The 16,648-nt window shown below is 36.6% G+C and overlaps 1 protein-coding gene across 1 annotated transcript in view; it reads right to left on the reverse strand.

The window, feature by feature from the left end:
* LOC107723938 (semaphorin-3E-like) overlaps positions 1–16,648 on the reverse strand; it is a 70,015-nt gene that overhangs the window by 29,120 nt on the left and 24,247 nt on the right. Inside the window, exons 2-3 of the mRNA XM_016532668.1 lie at positions 14,340–14,521; positions 5–165 (exon numbers count right to left, since the gene is read on the reverse strand). Of these exons, the coding sequence (XP_016388154.1) occupies positions 5–165; positions 14,340–14,521 (343 nt within the window). The remainder of the gene's footprint in view (positions 1–4; positions 166–14,339; positions 14,522–16,648) is intronic.

Raw genomic sequence — 16,648 nt, forward strand, 5'->3', positions numbered from 1 at the left:
GTACCTTTTTGTGAGGGGCAGTGATGCACTCCAGATTGAGTGAGTACAGTATGTCTTTTCCTCCGATGATTAGCCTTTCCTGAGTCTCATCCAGTAACATACTGTAGTGTTGCAGATGCCCCTCTCCGGCCTGGAACACTCTCGTCCTGTTCAGCTCCCATAACTCTACAGACACAAATTAGAAAGTAATTTAATCATGTGATTGTTTAGAAAAGTATTAGTCTAACTCTGCTTATTACACATGATTTGAGGCACCATTCGTGGCCAAATTTAAATTCGTAGGGTTAGGGATTTGTTGATGAAGCTGGTTGACCAAGATGGTCAAGAAGTTCAGAAGTTCACTCAAAAATGAAAATTATGTCATTGTTTTCTTAAAACAAACACTAAAGCACCATAAAAGCAAAGCATCATGTACGCTACAATCCGAGTCTTCTGGAGTCATTTGATGGCTCTGTGTGAGAAAAAAAAAAAGTTATTCAATATTATTCGATTTCTATTGAGAATTAAGTTCATAAGAGAATTAGCAATGGCCAATTTGTGAATGAATCTTTCAGATCTTTTCAAGACTGCATTTATTTGAGCAAAAGTACAGTAAAAACAGTAATATTACTACCAGAGTACAGAGTACTAAATATTGTAGAAACGTAATTTGCTGTAAATTTGCTTTGCAACGATTTGTATTGTGAAAAGCGCTATACAAATAAACTTGAATTGAATTGAAGTGAATAATATTGTGCAATATTATTACAATAAAAAAAAATTCTATTTGAATATAGTTTATATATTTATTCCTGTAATGGTAAAGCTGAATTTTCAGCATCATTACTCCAGTCTTCAGTGTCACATGATCCATCAGAAATCATTTTAATATGCTGATTTGGCTCTTATGAAACATTATCCATGATGAAAATAGTTGTGCTTCTTTTAGCATGTATTAGTAAACAGAAATCTTTTGTAATATTATGAATGTCTCTGCCATCACTTTTGATCAATGTAGCCTGTCCTTGCTGAATAAAAATGTATGACTTTTTCTGAACCCAAACTTTTGTACGGTAGTGTTCATGTATGTTGAACCGTTATAAAGCCCATGACTCCCATCTCTACTCTGTTGCATTTCTTTCCACCACAGAGTGAAGTCAGGCATCTGGAACAGGATTAAACAGACCACATATATGAACAAAATCAGACAAAGATGCACTGCTTCACTGAATCATGATATGAGAGAAATTGGATTATATGATTAATCAAAGTATGGGGGATGTCGATGACTTATGACAGATTTCCTGAGCGTGTTTGCGTGTGTGCGTTGGGTTGCTCCATGGGGAGTTGCCCTCGTAATGATTTATTCAGCGTGTGTGAGTTGGCCCTCCAGTCATACACACCCAATGACAAAATGTGGTTTTCATTTTAAATGCTCTCTGGTTGCTTTAAGACTGAAAAATGGCAGCCTCCCAACACACACACACACACACACACACACACACACACACAAAGATGCAGGCAGATAAGGGGATACACACACACACACACATCACTGGATGCTGGTTGAGTTCAGTGACACATGGGAAAAAAAGACAGAATTATTAAAAGGAACAATGGAAAATTCTGCCATTACTTACTTCAAATGTAATTTCCAAACCCGTATGACTTCCTCTTTTATTTAATGTGTATTTTTATGGAATTTCCTAACCACTTTTTTTTTTTTCAATTTAATGAAAGTGTACAAGGACTGAGGCTGTCAAGGCTCCAAAAGAACAAAAAGCAACATAGAAATAATTTAAAGAAGCATACTCCGAAACAGACTGAAACTTAGAAAGCTATAGCTCTCTGGAAGGGAAGATTATCATTGAATAATGACTTAAATTTCACTCTTTCACCACACAGATCTATCATATCACTTCAGGAGAGTTGCTTAAGTCGTATGCACCAAATTTTTGTGTCCTTTTAGAAGGTTGAAAGCTTCAGTCCCCATTCATCATTGTGTGAAAAAGTGAGACCAGAATTTCTCCTATTGTGTTCCAAAGAAGAAAGAATGTCATACAGGTTTGGAATGAAACGAGGGGGAGTACATTTTCAATTTTGCGTGAACTAATCCTTTAAAAGAGCCACTTAGAAAGTTGAAGGGCAAAAGCACATATGGAAAGATGATAAGCGAAGCAGACAGACAGATAAGGGATAAAACTGGATTACTGAAATGATAGCGGGAGGGATAAACAGACATGAAGAAAGCGGAAAGAGAACGACAAGTTCAAAGACAGACATTTAAAGAGGCAGACTTTGATCACATTTTAGTGTCTGAGAGCAGTTCTTTTGAAAGACACTCAATGTGTCTTTAATTATGTTTATGAGTCTTGCAGTTAATAGAAATGCCTTAGGATACTCAAAAACATGAAAACAAGTAACACTCACACACACCAACAATGTTCAAGTTCATTTGGAAGTCAATGTAATACCTCACTCTGGGAATCAAGATCTAAAAAAAAGTTTTAGGACTCTGAAAAAAAAAGATTCTGAAATGAACCAATATTTGGGAAATATTATATGACAGAAAAAGAAAAAATGACAACAACGATGCAGAAAACAGATGAATAAGACAAAGCAGATGAAGACTATGATGAAGAAAAAGACAAAGATGAATAATAAAGATAAGACGACAACGAAGAAGAAATAATATTATTATTAAATCAGCTTAGAAAATGCTAAATAGAAGCATTTTACTAGTCGTCTCAAATGTTGGACCAAGTATGTGCTACATATAATATGTTTGTTTAGATGTCCATAGGGTGTCGTCATGTTGAAAGCCCATGAAGCAATTTCTTCAAGATGTTCAAGATTCAAGAGTGTGTTAAAGAGAAAAATTAAACGAATCATTGAATGCCTTCAGGAATAATTTCCAGTTCCCTGACCATATATACAGCAAAATAACAAACAGATTGGATGAAGAATTTCACATTTCATTCACTCTGATTAAACCAAGGTCTTTGTTCTATTGATGTTTATTGGACCTGTCATATAGTTTTAGTTATGTTCAGTTCAATATATGAAATCAATTCCACTATGCCTCTTTCATTCATTTTGATTATGAGCATCTTTCTAATTTTAAATCTATGGGTTTGGCCTCTTGTTCATGAAGATAAATGAGTAGGATAAAGGAAAGAAAGAAAACCAGACTTAGCTCATTTGATGGGCCTCTATATGTGTTGTTTCACAGGGAGGGTTCATCCACCATACATATTTATTTAATATACTCCATTTATCAGCAGAAACCACAATGAAAAGACATACAGGGTCATGATGTTTATAAAGAGACCTTAGTACAAACAGCAAATTGCGCATGTCCCAACGCAAGCCAAGAAAATAATCCTGAACTCCCAGAGGCAACGAGCATTTGAACCCCTCACCGTTATTAACGCAGTGCCCCTGACAGGGCAAGGGTCGTAGCATTAGGCTGTTCAGCGGAGGGGTGGGGGAAGAAATCCTGCGAAAAAGACAACCATCCAACCGATATAATAAATTACTGCACCCTTATTATACTCACTGACTGAATATGTGCAAGTGTGATACTAAATAACTGTAACCATAACATACATGTATATATACAAACATGTATTTGTTTATATATAATGATAATGATGGATTTGTTTCGTACAAACACACAGCATTTTGCTTCACAAGATGTTGACTGATGGTCTGGAGTCATGTGGATTACTTGTGGATTATTGTGATGTTTTTATCAGCTGTTTGGACTCTCGTTCTGACGGCACCCATTCACTGCAGAGGATCCATTGGTGAGCAAGTGATAGAATCTGTTCCAACGAAGAAACAAACTCGTCTACATCTTGTATCGTTACTGAATTAATTTTTCATTTTAAACAAAACTGTTGTGCAAATGATTCAACGACTCATATAAAACTCACTTGTTTCGTTCTTGAAATAATAAGTGTTTTGAAAAAATGAGTTCAAATTGATTCATACTCACCCAAAACAAACACGAACAAAGAGAAACCCAATTGTCGCCAAAGACTGGTAAAACTATGTGGTTGCAAAATTAGTAACTGAGAAATATCCACCACTAGTACGAAAAACACAAATAGGACTCTAGCAATGCTGACTGGACAGTCAAATTTCAGGAACAGAACTAATGGATAAACAATTATTTGTGCGTATATGTTATTGGAAAATAATTTATTAATTTAGACTGTAAGTGAAAGTGCCCTATGCTTTTAAGACAGGAAGTGACTGCATTTATTCACAGGAACCACTGTCAATCCCATTCTCAGGCCTGTCAGCTAATAAAACCAAAAAAAGCGGTTATTGAAAGGGAAATGACCCAAACTCTCTCTAATCCAAATCCCCATGTGCTGAACAGGCTGTATTTCCCCGTAAGCCAAACTAAAGACCTGTTTCCTCTGCCTAAGTCATCTGAACCTCAGCCGGGGTGAGCAGGTTTAAGGAAGTGCCGATTCTCCCTAAAGAGGACTTTGGAGGCTGGAAGATTCCAGATTTAAGGAGAGTTGATAGGCTGATTGCGGATGTGGACGTCTACTCCCTTTGCTGAGGGACTATCGGCTATCGGAGATAGGGAAGTGCTTTCATCCTAGGAAGGAAAAGAGCTTCCTTCTTTCATCTGTCACTCTGAGTTCCCCATCTTGTGTCTAACAGGAAAGGTCATTTTGTAGACCCCCTGATGGACAAATTTTACATAAATCATATTTTTACACACTGCAGTATAAGGCGAACTTGTCTGTATGAACAGGGGTCCATTTTATTTCAGTCAACGAGGAGGCAAAAGCCAAAGCTAATTACTATAAAAGATCTGATTCTGAGCAGAAGACTGAGGGACTCTGTTTAAGAGAGACTCTGTCCTTTTACACAGCATATTGACTGTGTTAACCTGCTAACCCTAGTAATTATCGTAAGGGTTATCCAGTATTTGGGAATATGATCTTTGCCTTCTGCCAGACAGACTGCATGTCTGGGTAAGGCTATATATCCTTCACAAGTACAGCTCTCTTTAATGGAATCAGTGCATTCAATATTTATTGTTTACTAATAAAATAAATAAGTAATAAGCAACCAAAGTCAATGGGCAATCAAAACGCTGCCCTTTATAAATCAATACACATTGATCTGTAGTTTAAATTCTCTAGTTCAAGAATAAAAAAAAAAGTACTTTTTTTTTTTTTTAAGTGGAAATAAATTAAATACATATTTATATTTCAATATTAGCATTAACATGTATATACTAAACGTGCAGCCTGAACATAATCCAATCCACCACCCTTGAAATATTTCTTCTCTAACAAACTCAACAGCTTGGTAAACACTTGTCTCTGCTGATCTGGAATGGTGAAGGTTTTTGGTTTAGATATGAAGCCTAGAGGGGTTTGTTTCTTGTGGGTGGGCTGGAAGGGAGATGTTTCGGTGTGGCCTTGTAAAGGTGGTGCGAAAGGGTTCTTACCACATTGTGTATTATGTACATATGATTCGCACTGACGCATGTTATTTGTACTTTTAACCTATGCTAAATTGCAGCTGTCATACGTCAATGAACCAGTACAGAGGAAATGAAGCTGGCTAACATCAACCTGCCCTTCGCTCAACAAAACACTACAGGAGACTAAAAACATGAAGAAATGTGAAGGTGAAACAAACCAGATTCAAACTCAGTTTGCCCATATAAGCACCACAGCACACCAGGTGTCTGATCATCACATTGATCCACTTGACAGATTAACCACATTTAATGACAACACAAAATCAAAACTGAACCCATTACAATTCTTAATTTGTAATGCAACATTCTTGAGTTATGAAAATTGGGCTAATATTTAAAACTGAAAATGATAAATGATTTTTAAATACATAAGTTATTATTTATTTACTTGTTAATTATTTGTTAATAATTATTCTTACTCCAGAGATCGAAAAACTGACTTTGGCCCATAATGATGCCCATTTAAAGTGGTTAAAAATAAACACAACACAGGTCACATGTATCTGGTCTTCTAGTGCATGATTCATTAGTGCATGTTATTCCCAAAATTTAATAAAAAGAACAATAAATGAATAAATAAATAAAAATAAATAAAATACATAATATAATAAAAATATGCTTATAATATTATGCAAGTAAACTTGGTTGCAATTCAATCAAACAATGATGACTATGAAAATACAGTCTGAATTTACATAATTGAATACATAATACAGTATGGAATTACATAACTTTATGGATTTATATTCATTCCCATGGCAAAACATATTAGCCAAAAAATACAGATTTAGATACATTTCACATATGAGTCATATTCTTTGCATGGTGTTTGAATTTATTTACAAACATTTATCTAGACATTTTATCAGCTAAATATGTCATGGGAAATATCTTATAATTCCATACTCTCATTTCATCTCTATGATGAAACAATAGCACTTTAGAGATAAAGCACATTGCAAAGAGGTGTTTTGTCTGTGCTTTATTGCACGTAGGTTGAGATTAAAGCTTTTACCAAAGCGTTTAAAGAAACAGTGGCACATTGACTCCACATTTAGATGAAACGCTCAGTTAAGGGTGAAGATATGAGATGGGGAGAACTTAGATAAAGATTATTTCCATAAACAATCTCAGCCATGCTTGGGGCAAAACATGAGCGAGCAGCCGAAATGGGGGTTTGCTGAATGACATAGTTTTCAGTGATAGTATGATTGGACCAAAGGAAAAAAAGAAATAAATAAAACTGTTGGCGTCATGGAGTGTGATATCATGCATCAGCTCTGTATGGAAAAAAGAAGAGAGGTGTGACCCATCAGACATTGCACAGTAAAAAATGGGGGGGGGGGCTCTGCTCCCCCTTTCATGGGCCAGGGACTTTCTGACCTGTCAATCAAGTTAACAAAAACAGACAGGTATTTTGATTTCAAACATCAGCGCTGACAGAAACAACATGCTACTGGCGATTCCACAGTGGCTATGAGATAAACTTCAATTACCTGCTAGGACACATGATGTGTTGATACATAGCAAATCGTCAAGAATACAAACACAAAATGCATGTCAATCATTCAAGAGGCGAAGCTAAGCATACAGAGGTCAGGTCCTCATGATGGAACGTGCTGTAGACCTCATGAGGCTTGCGGAGAGACACATGAAAACACTGCCAGATCTGGCTTGTCATGTATTATTCTGTGGTGACTGATTGATTTCTATAGCATTTTGTTCGTTTTGAATTTTTCCTCATGCTGCATTCAAGATTGCCAGAAAAAAATCCATTTATAAAAACATGAACTCAACTTTGTGGAGCTGGAAATTTCTAGCAAGGGAGCTATGTTCAAGGAACATTTGCCGTCTATGCAGTATTCATGCACAATAGAAGAATGATTGTGCTTAACAAGGCCAAATATATCATATTACAAGCTATAGTGCCACGGGTTAATCAAAATGATTAATGCTAATAAAGATGCCAAATTCCAACATAAACATTTCTAACTTTAATCCACGTATGGTTTGATGCATAGATGTGCTGGGTATTTAAATAATCAAAAAAGTAGCTAAATCATTAAGTAAAATACATTTTACATGTACACTTTAGCAAGGCCAAATTGTATTTTCAAATGATCTTAGTAAATATAAGCAATTGTTATGCTTGTTGCTTGTGTTATGCAGTATATGGAATCAGCAATAAAATAAATAAATAAATAAATACATGTAAAAAATAAATAAATACATACATAAAAAAAAACTATGCATCTGTTACATTAATGTTTAGATCAAGAACTCTGGGACACGATATTTTCAATAAACATTAAAAAACTACTAAAAAACTGCTAGGTGAATCAGCCTTCACAAGGTATTTTAAAATACATGTGATTATAACAAAACCGCTCTCAGCGTTTCTACAAGAAACACCCATCTCTTCATATTATATTTATGAGTTTTTCACTTTTTAACCTCCTCAACCATCTGAATGTTTCATTAAGATACTCTTTCAGTTCAATGTCTTGGCATGTACGGAGATAAACACACATTTTAAGTGATATCCTTTGAAAACAAACTGAGGGGCTTTCCATGGTTTTATTCCCTATAATTTTCTCCCACCTGGAAAAACCGCTCATGTTTAAGAGCTGCAAAACTCTCAAAAAACACACAAGTGTTGGATACATTTGGGCCTGTCGCTCGCTCACTTCATGGAAAAAGAAGCCTTTCAACACTCAAAGCCAATGGGTTGAAAGATGCCAAAGGTTTCTGTTCATAAAACATTTTTCTCATATTTAACCTTGACAGAGCCTTGGACAACATGAGAGAGAAGGAACAAAATTTACAACTTACTGATTTAAATAACAATACACCTTGACATTTATACATCATAATTCTTGGACTGTCAGTCGGAGTAGATTAAACCTGACTAAGTAGATCTCCTGTGTAATGTCACATCGTAATTCACTTACAGATATAAGAAGATTAGCTCTACTCAAACATCCTCTCACAAGAACTGCCACAAATGCCTCAGGAGACAAGTCTGTAGAGGATTACTGGGTACCAAAAAAAAAAAAAAAAAATTTTCAACCTAAGTTTAAGTGTAAATAATTATAAACATTTATGTTCATATAATAATAAGGGTGTACACAAAAAGGACACTGGTGTACCTCAGTGTCGAAACTGGGTACCAAAAAAAAAAAAAAAAAAGAGGTCAAACAATTTCCAACCAAAGTTCAGGAGTATGCAATCACTTATCGTCCCTATGGTTCTCAATCAGTAGTTTGAAAGCTTTCCAGGATGACAGAAAATTACACCATCTTTACAAAGCCATTGTGTGTCACCTCTAAATGGACACAAAGTGAGGAAATGAATACAAAGAGCATTAGCTGAAGAGAACATCCAAATGAAAACCATCAACTGCCTTCACTGGAGTACAATATATCAAAGATAAGAGGACATCACATGGAGTGCCATCCTTGAACGTTTGATGAAATTCCAGGCCATTGTTTTATTGAAAATGGTCATTCGGGTTGTTTGATGTGGGGAAACAAGCTGATTGATGGATACATTGTAAATTACCTGACCTTGGAGATCTTTCACTGACCAGAGAACAATGTGCATTCACTGAAGCCACTGTAAGTCAAGGAAACCCTTGTTCTCGGGGGCCATTTGCGGGTCTGCTTGTCCAGAGCTGATTGTACTGACTGTGAAGTTTATTAAAACCCAGGATTTCTTCCTTCCCGTCCTGCTGTCTCTGAAGAACCCGTCTCCATGACAACCCTTCAGATGCCCCGTTTGAAAGGAAATTATGGGTTTATTGGGTAAACAGACCTTTTGGAACTGTCAGGAGAAGACACAGCGAGAGGTAGGAAGAAGCAAGAACAGACCAAAGCAGGAACAAACTCTCCCAAGAACATCATTAATTACACAATGACCTGCAGGCCAGCTAAACACATGCAGCGCTATCTGGATACAATGACTGGGTGATGAAACAGCAGGAGGTTTGCTTATATAAGTCCTTCTCCTTTCATGTGCTGTGGACTCAAAGCAAAACTTGCCTTTGGAGTGACAAATAGGTGACTATTACACCTGATCATTTAAGGCTATTTGGAAAATGTCTCTTTTTTCAATACAACAGAAGTCAATAGGGTCTAATCTTGATTGGACCACAGAATATCTTCTAATTATTCTATATTCTTCAGAAGAAAGTCAGTCATACAGGGCTGGAATGTCATGAAAGTGGGTAAATGACAGATTTGTATTTATTTAAAAATTTTTGGGGGTGAATTATCCCTTTAAATGAGGTCAGAGTCTGTTCCAGACCACCTCCAAATAGTTTCAGTAATCACAATCCAATCAGGGAAAACGCATGTGAACGTGAAGTTGGCTGTAATGACTGGATTATGCCAAATTATAACACAAGGACAGCACACAGAAATGGGTAGATGAAAACCATTAAAACCTTCATATGAAATCATTTGGAATGGAATTTGGAATTTGAAAATGACATTTTACTTCCGTCTTCCGTTTGGGAATAAAATTCCCCCATTGACCAAAAAAGAAAATAACCCTTGGCAAACTCATTTAAAGTAATCTGAGCATAGATGAGCCTTCTTGTCTACACTGAAGTAGGTTTAAAATTACAGCAGAGACTCGAGAAACACATTGGTGATTATGACCTGAGCCTAAACGCAACATGAGCTGTCTAATGGGCTGTTATACTGTCAATTTAAAACAGAATATAAAAATTAAACACAGACCTTCGTCTTCCTCGCTAAGAGCCAAAAGCTCTGTAAAACAAATCCCAAGGCTGAATTAAAAACTTAAAGATCATGTTCTCCAGTAAAAGGTGATGACAAAACTATTTAGAGCACTCAATCTGTCATTTAGTGATGACTGACGATGGAAAAGCTACTATAGCTTGATATTATAGAGCACATAACATGGCGAAACTGAAATATGTCGCCTATTTGACTGTACTGAAGTGTCAGAGAGCTCAAAATATGTCTCTTTTCTCACATTTATATTGATGTAGGGGGCAAACGTCTTATATGTTTGGGCTGTTTAAAAAAAACCTCATAAACGTTCACGAACGTCCATTTACATGATGATAGCTGCGACCAACTGGAGGTCCGGGAGGATTTATATGTTTGAACGGCTATAGATTTGGGATAAGAAACTGACAATTTTTATAAGTAGCTGGGGACAAGGGCTAAAAGCTCTGGAGAGCTTTTGGGGGGCTCCTTGTTGAAATTTTGCAAGGGGTAACTGTTCAGTAATACCGCGCCGAAGCCAGCATGGTTTATTTATACAAGTTAATGCACGAAACTCAAACTCTGTCTTAACAGCGTGACATCACCTCAAACCGGGGTCGGACACTCCAGAACCAGTTGGAAGTGTTTTGAAATAATGTTTAGAGTAGACTGAAACTGAATTCACTCTCGAGTAAATATACAACTCTTGCAGATCATGTGCTCAACATGTTGCCCCTCGGACCCTGCGGTAGGGAAGAACGTACAATAGCACCGCTACATAATTCGGCCTCACTATTCGATACTCTCAAAAATACCTGCATATAATCAAGGTGCCTGCCTGTAAGGTTCGGAATGCACCATTGGGATGCGCTTGGCAATTTTCATGCCTGAAATCACAGCAGCATTACACTCTCTCATAAACAAACACTTTTGCCAAGTTGTAGCTTCTACTAATTACACCAATTTCAATGGCAATCTCTTAACTCTCACTTTTGTTGTTTTTAGCCTGATTAAACCCTCAAAGCCATTTAGAAATAAATATCAAATATGTGCAACCACCTACACAATCCCACCCAAACACCTACAAACCAGCTGAATGTGTTGTTGCTTCAGCTATTAGACAATCAAGCCAAAACATGGCTTTTTTTTTTTTAAATAAGCTTCCTTTACACCTAATTAGCATTAGATGTAGATAATTTTGATTTCTTTAAGCAAAGCTTAGCCAAATCATAGCAGAGAAGCACCTTGCCCTTAAATTTAAATTGCGAATTCCCTTTTGAACTTTGGCAAAGGTTGCATCTCTGAAAAATTAGAGGAATAAAACAAATCGAATCTTAACATTGTAATTTTGTCAAGCCCTAACCAATGAGTAAAACGCTTACTAAAACAAATTTAGAAGCTTAAAGAAAATCCCACTCAAACTTCCCTGCCTACACAAATGAAAATTTATTCCATTAAGAAAAAAGCACTTTGCACTGTAGTAGCTTTTCAATGCAACAAACTGAAATGTAATAACCAGAGCTACTTGTTCTAGTCAAGCAGGAAACAAAGGTGCATTCATAAAATCCACAAAGGAGACAAACTCGAGCTCTATAGATATTGATAAGCGTGTCAAATATGTTCCACACAAGCACACAAAACACAGGTTGCTACAAGAAACTGTTGGCTAGGAGAATTCATAAGTCCACAAACACTACACCTTTAGAAAAACATACCATTGTAACTATAGGTTTTGCTCAAATACTATTGACTAATACAGTAAAAATGTGGTAACTTTGTAATATAAGCCACCACTGTCATAAAAACAAATTAAATTGACAGAAAATCCTCAGATAGAATTTTGCCAGTTATGATTTTACAAATGGTTAAAAAGAACCACTGAAGAACCTTTTAGCACCAGGAACACATACTTTTAGTTAATTTTGCCTTATCTGACAGTTCATGTAGTGGGTGACCTACAAGACGTCTTTGACAAAAAATGATGTAGATTAATAAAACGAAGAAATATATTATGTCAATATATATTATGTTTATATTATTACCATGTCTGATATACAGTTTCTTCCATCTAAGTTGGTAGTTCTTGGCCAGAATAAGCTGCACAGAATGTCAAAGGTCTGGCTATACAAGACTACACAGCAGTCAACATGGCAAAAGGGATCCAAACCCACATCTACTTTCATTTTTTGGGCTACTAAAAATGTCTGAGGACTAAAAGACTGAATCAGACTCTAAAAGGGTATCTCTTTGCACATTTGCAAACTCAATTTTATAATTAACGGTCTGGCAAAACTGGGCATTCAACAAGCATGTCTCGTAGGCAGAAAATCCCCACTCTTGTAAGCACATAACATGTAGCCGCTGGCAGATCAGGGCAATATTTAATTAAATCAACTACTGGTTTTAATTTGAGTTATAATTTAAGACACCTTTAAAATTTAGGAGGAAAATCCCATGGGTTTAACCATAAGTCAACCTCCTGTGATTGCTCCAAGGCCTACAAAAATGCCTCAACTATCTCTGAGGGCTTCATGTTATTCAAATTTTAAAGCATACATGTTTTTCATTCCATAATGATAGGATACATGCAAAAATGTTTCTTCTGCTGAGTAGAGAACACTTTATCAGTCTAGACACGCAAAGAACACCAAGTGAATGACAGAAACAGAAGCATGGGGGAAAAAAAAGAGATGGACACCAAGAGGAACTGTAAAAGGCTAATAAAGAGAAAATTATATGTAAAACATAATTTTTTTTCCCCCTCAAAATCAACCTTTTATATCAAAACTTAAAAAAGGAAAAAAGAAAAACAAGGCACATGGAGAAGAATGGTACTGAGAGGATTGGGAAAGAAATTCCACATTTTATCTTTGCCTGGGGATATTTCCCCTGCTGCCAGCCGGTTTCTTCGCCACACGTCAATCACAATTTGCTTGAGTTTGCCAGCAGCTATGTGCTCAGCCCACTGAATGTGACACTGAAAATCAATATTTTGACAAATCTAATGAGAAAAGCCACTCAAACACATCAGTCTAAAACCTTTGTCTAGGGCACATAGTGTCAGTGTTTTTCTCAAATTTCCATGAGCAGGTTTTACAGAACGTTCATAGACGGTATTGGTTTGATTTACCATGCACTGAAATTCCACATGGACTCTCGATCATGACCAACGCTGGGGTGTGGATTTTTATATGACACAGTTTCCACAGCATTCTGATCAAAGAGGAAGACTGAGAGCGGCATGGGCTATTTGCTTCGGGCTAGGGTGTTCATCTACAAAAGGATGCCCCCATCTATCCCTGAATTTCACTGTAAACATGCCAATGAGAGACCAGCATAGTAAAAAGAACAGTTGACATTCCTTCAGTGAACCGCTTAAGCTGACAGAAAACCACATTGTAGAAGCTCAACCACCGTAACGGTGAGGAAAAACACAAATAAAAGAGAATCCAGATGTATTTATGGCAGCACAAGTGACTTCATCCAAATCATTTGCGTGTCCATAATCAACTTCACTGTCATTCATTCATTCACACTATCTAGCAGATTAAAAATGTAGTACACTCAAAAGTATAACAAATAAATACCTATATAAATAAATAAATAAAACATTTGAAAAGATCGTATGAAATCATATAAATGTTACTGTACGAAATGGTACAAAATGAGATTGTATGAAACTGTATAAATGTTACCGTATGAAATCGTACAAAATGAGATTTTACAGAATCTTACAAGACATTGCACAAATTAGATCATACAACACTGATGAATGAATTCAAATTTCCCACCAATTTGCCATGAGAGTGTGTTTCAATAGCCATAAAACAAATGTTGATATAAATACATATAAATTAAATAACAATACCATTTAATAAATTATTATAAATTTACTTATTTAATTGTTTAAGACAGTTGTCCATTTTAACAGTGGATGAAAGTGGTAATCAGTATGCTTATAACCTGTATAAAGTCATTTGGAAGAGCTGTATTGGGATGTCCATCTAAGTCTAAAATTATGGCCAATAATTACAGCTTCAACTTCAATTTGACTGAACTTCATGCTCAAGCATTGCACAAACACCCACACACACCTGTTGCCTTACCTTTATGAGACAGACGTAATCTTGGATACACAGTCTTTGCTGATTGAGTTGCAGAGCAGATCCACAGCATCATGCAAAGCACGAAGGTCCACACACCCCATGCCATCCTCACGCACTCCTCTTGGAACGTCTCACACTGACTCCTTACGATCCACCACGAGTAGCCTCCATCCGCTGAATGACTGAATTGCCGGTTGCAGAAGAAAATTAGTTTGCTGTCATCAGAGCAGTGCACTGAAACTCACTTCATTGACGCTTAGGGTGTGTTTTGAGATGCTTCTGTGGATTCCAGTGTAAAGAAAGTGTCTAAACTGTGCGCAATGCTGTGACTCAACCCTGGCTGACTGTTCCTGTCACTCTTACCAGAGGCGATGCATTCTTCAAACTCATAAAAATGTGTGAGTGCGAGTGTGTGTCAAACAACAAGCACACTGATCTTGGAGAGCTTCCACCTCCTCTAATGAGAAGAAGACTCCTCTCTTTCCTCTCTCTCTCTCCGGCTCTGTGAAATACTGCCCTTCCACGTGCCAGCCCTCTCTCCCCTCCTGACTGCTTCAACTTCCCTGCCGCACACATGGACAACGGCCAAACACTCCCATCCACCCCCACCCTTCTCTTTCGCGTTCTCCTTCTGTCTATCTCGCCCTCTTAGTTCCACCCTTGTGTTCTCCTCTGTTTATGATGTACTTCTGTTGTTCTCATTTCAGGGACCATGTTTACATGCAACTGAAAATTATGATTAATATTGTAATTTGGTCATATTGCGGTTACCTCAACTGCAGTTGGACAATATACGGAATTTCAGAAATCAGACAGCTGGCAAATGGCTTAATTAATCAGAAATCTGTGTCATATAAACACTTCTTCCCCAGAATATCCATATATAATATATTTATTTATGCACATGTTCAGATGAAAGTAATTATGATTGATTTGTGGAAAAAGCATTTTTGAAAAGTGAAGTTATCAAAGAAACATTTTTTTGGAGTAAGGAAGCAACATAATTTTTTTCTAAACAATAGACGATGTGAAAATAAATCAATCAGGGCGCTGACACCAGGGTTATGAATGAGAATGCATTCAAGGAACAATTCATCCAAAATGGAAATTCTGTCATTATTGGAAGTCAGAGGGTTTCAGAATATCATCTTTTCCACAAAACAAAGCCAGCTTTGGAACGACATAAGGGTGAGTAGATGATAATAGAATTGATGTCGTTCCAAAGCTGTATGACTTTGTTCTGTGGAAAAGATGATATTTTGAAGCCCACTGACTTTCAATGATAACAGAATTTTAATTTTTGGTGAACTGTCCCTTTAAATAAGGTCATTACAGTGAAATAACTGAATTACTAAAAATAACTGAAATAAATATCAGCATCTCCTGTATTTCCTCAAAAGAATAGAGAATAGAGAAAACAGTCCACACTATTTCACAATGCTGATTATATAAAAAAATTATCTGTTCAATAAATAGATAAATAAATGAATAAATTCCTGTTACTCTATTGAATTGCTTACCCTCACTCTTTCTCTCTCTCTCTCTCTCTCTCACACACACACACACACACATTAATTTAAAGCAGGGGTCCTAGTTATTTTCCCTTGAAAACTAAATTCAGCAACAACAATGCATCAGTGCATCCATCTTTATACTGTAGCAGCTGTTCTTGATCAAACTTATCTATAATTTTCCAGTTAAAAAGTATAAACAAACATGTCTTTTCTTGACAATAAGCATAGGGACTTTACAATTCATGAAGTAATAATTAAAACAACCCATTGGGGGGGCGGATTTAGCTGTTAGCAAAAAAACTAAGCGAAGAACACAAATTCTGTTTTGTGTCAATCCTGAACAAGACAAATTAATGCTGACAAGAAATCAGAAGTGGATTTGTTAGATGATAAAGCGCTGATTCAACTCTTGTCTGACATACTGTCAATCCACACAATTAGCTAGAGCCCGACCGATATATCGTTTTGCCGATATTATCGGCCGATATGAGCCTGTCGCCGATATATCGGTATTGGCGAATATGCCGCCGATATGAAATTTTTTTGACAGAACATATAACGCAAATTTAACCACCCGTAACTCCCGAACCCCGGGGGCTACCGACGCACGGAGGGTGGCGTTCGAGAGGGCTCCTTGTGCGCGAGACGTGAATTTATATTGTATTCATTTACAGAGGTATATTATGTCACACTTCACACTTCTCTAGTAAGTTTCGTCTGTGTGTGAAGACAGTAGCGCAAATCCGTGAATGAATGTTCCGAAGTGAAATAAAATTCAACGGAATAAAGTTTAAT

The sequence above is a fragment of the Sinocyclocheilus rhinocerous genome, unplaced genomic scaffold, assembly GCF_001515625.1.
Source record: "Sinocyclocheilus rhinocerous isolate Xijiao unplaced genomic scaffold, SAMN03320098_v1.1 scaffold2049, whole genome shotgun sequence".
Taxonomy (NCBI): Eukaryota; Metazoa; Chordata; class Actinopteri; order Cypriniformes; family Cyprinidae; genus Sinocyclocheilus; species Sinocyclocheilus rhinocerous.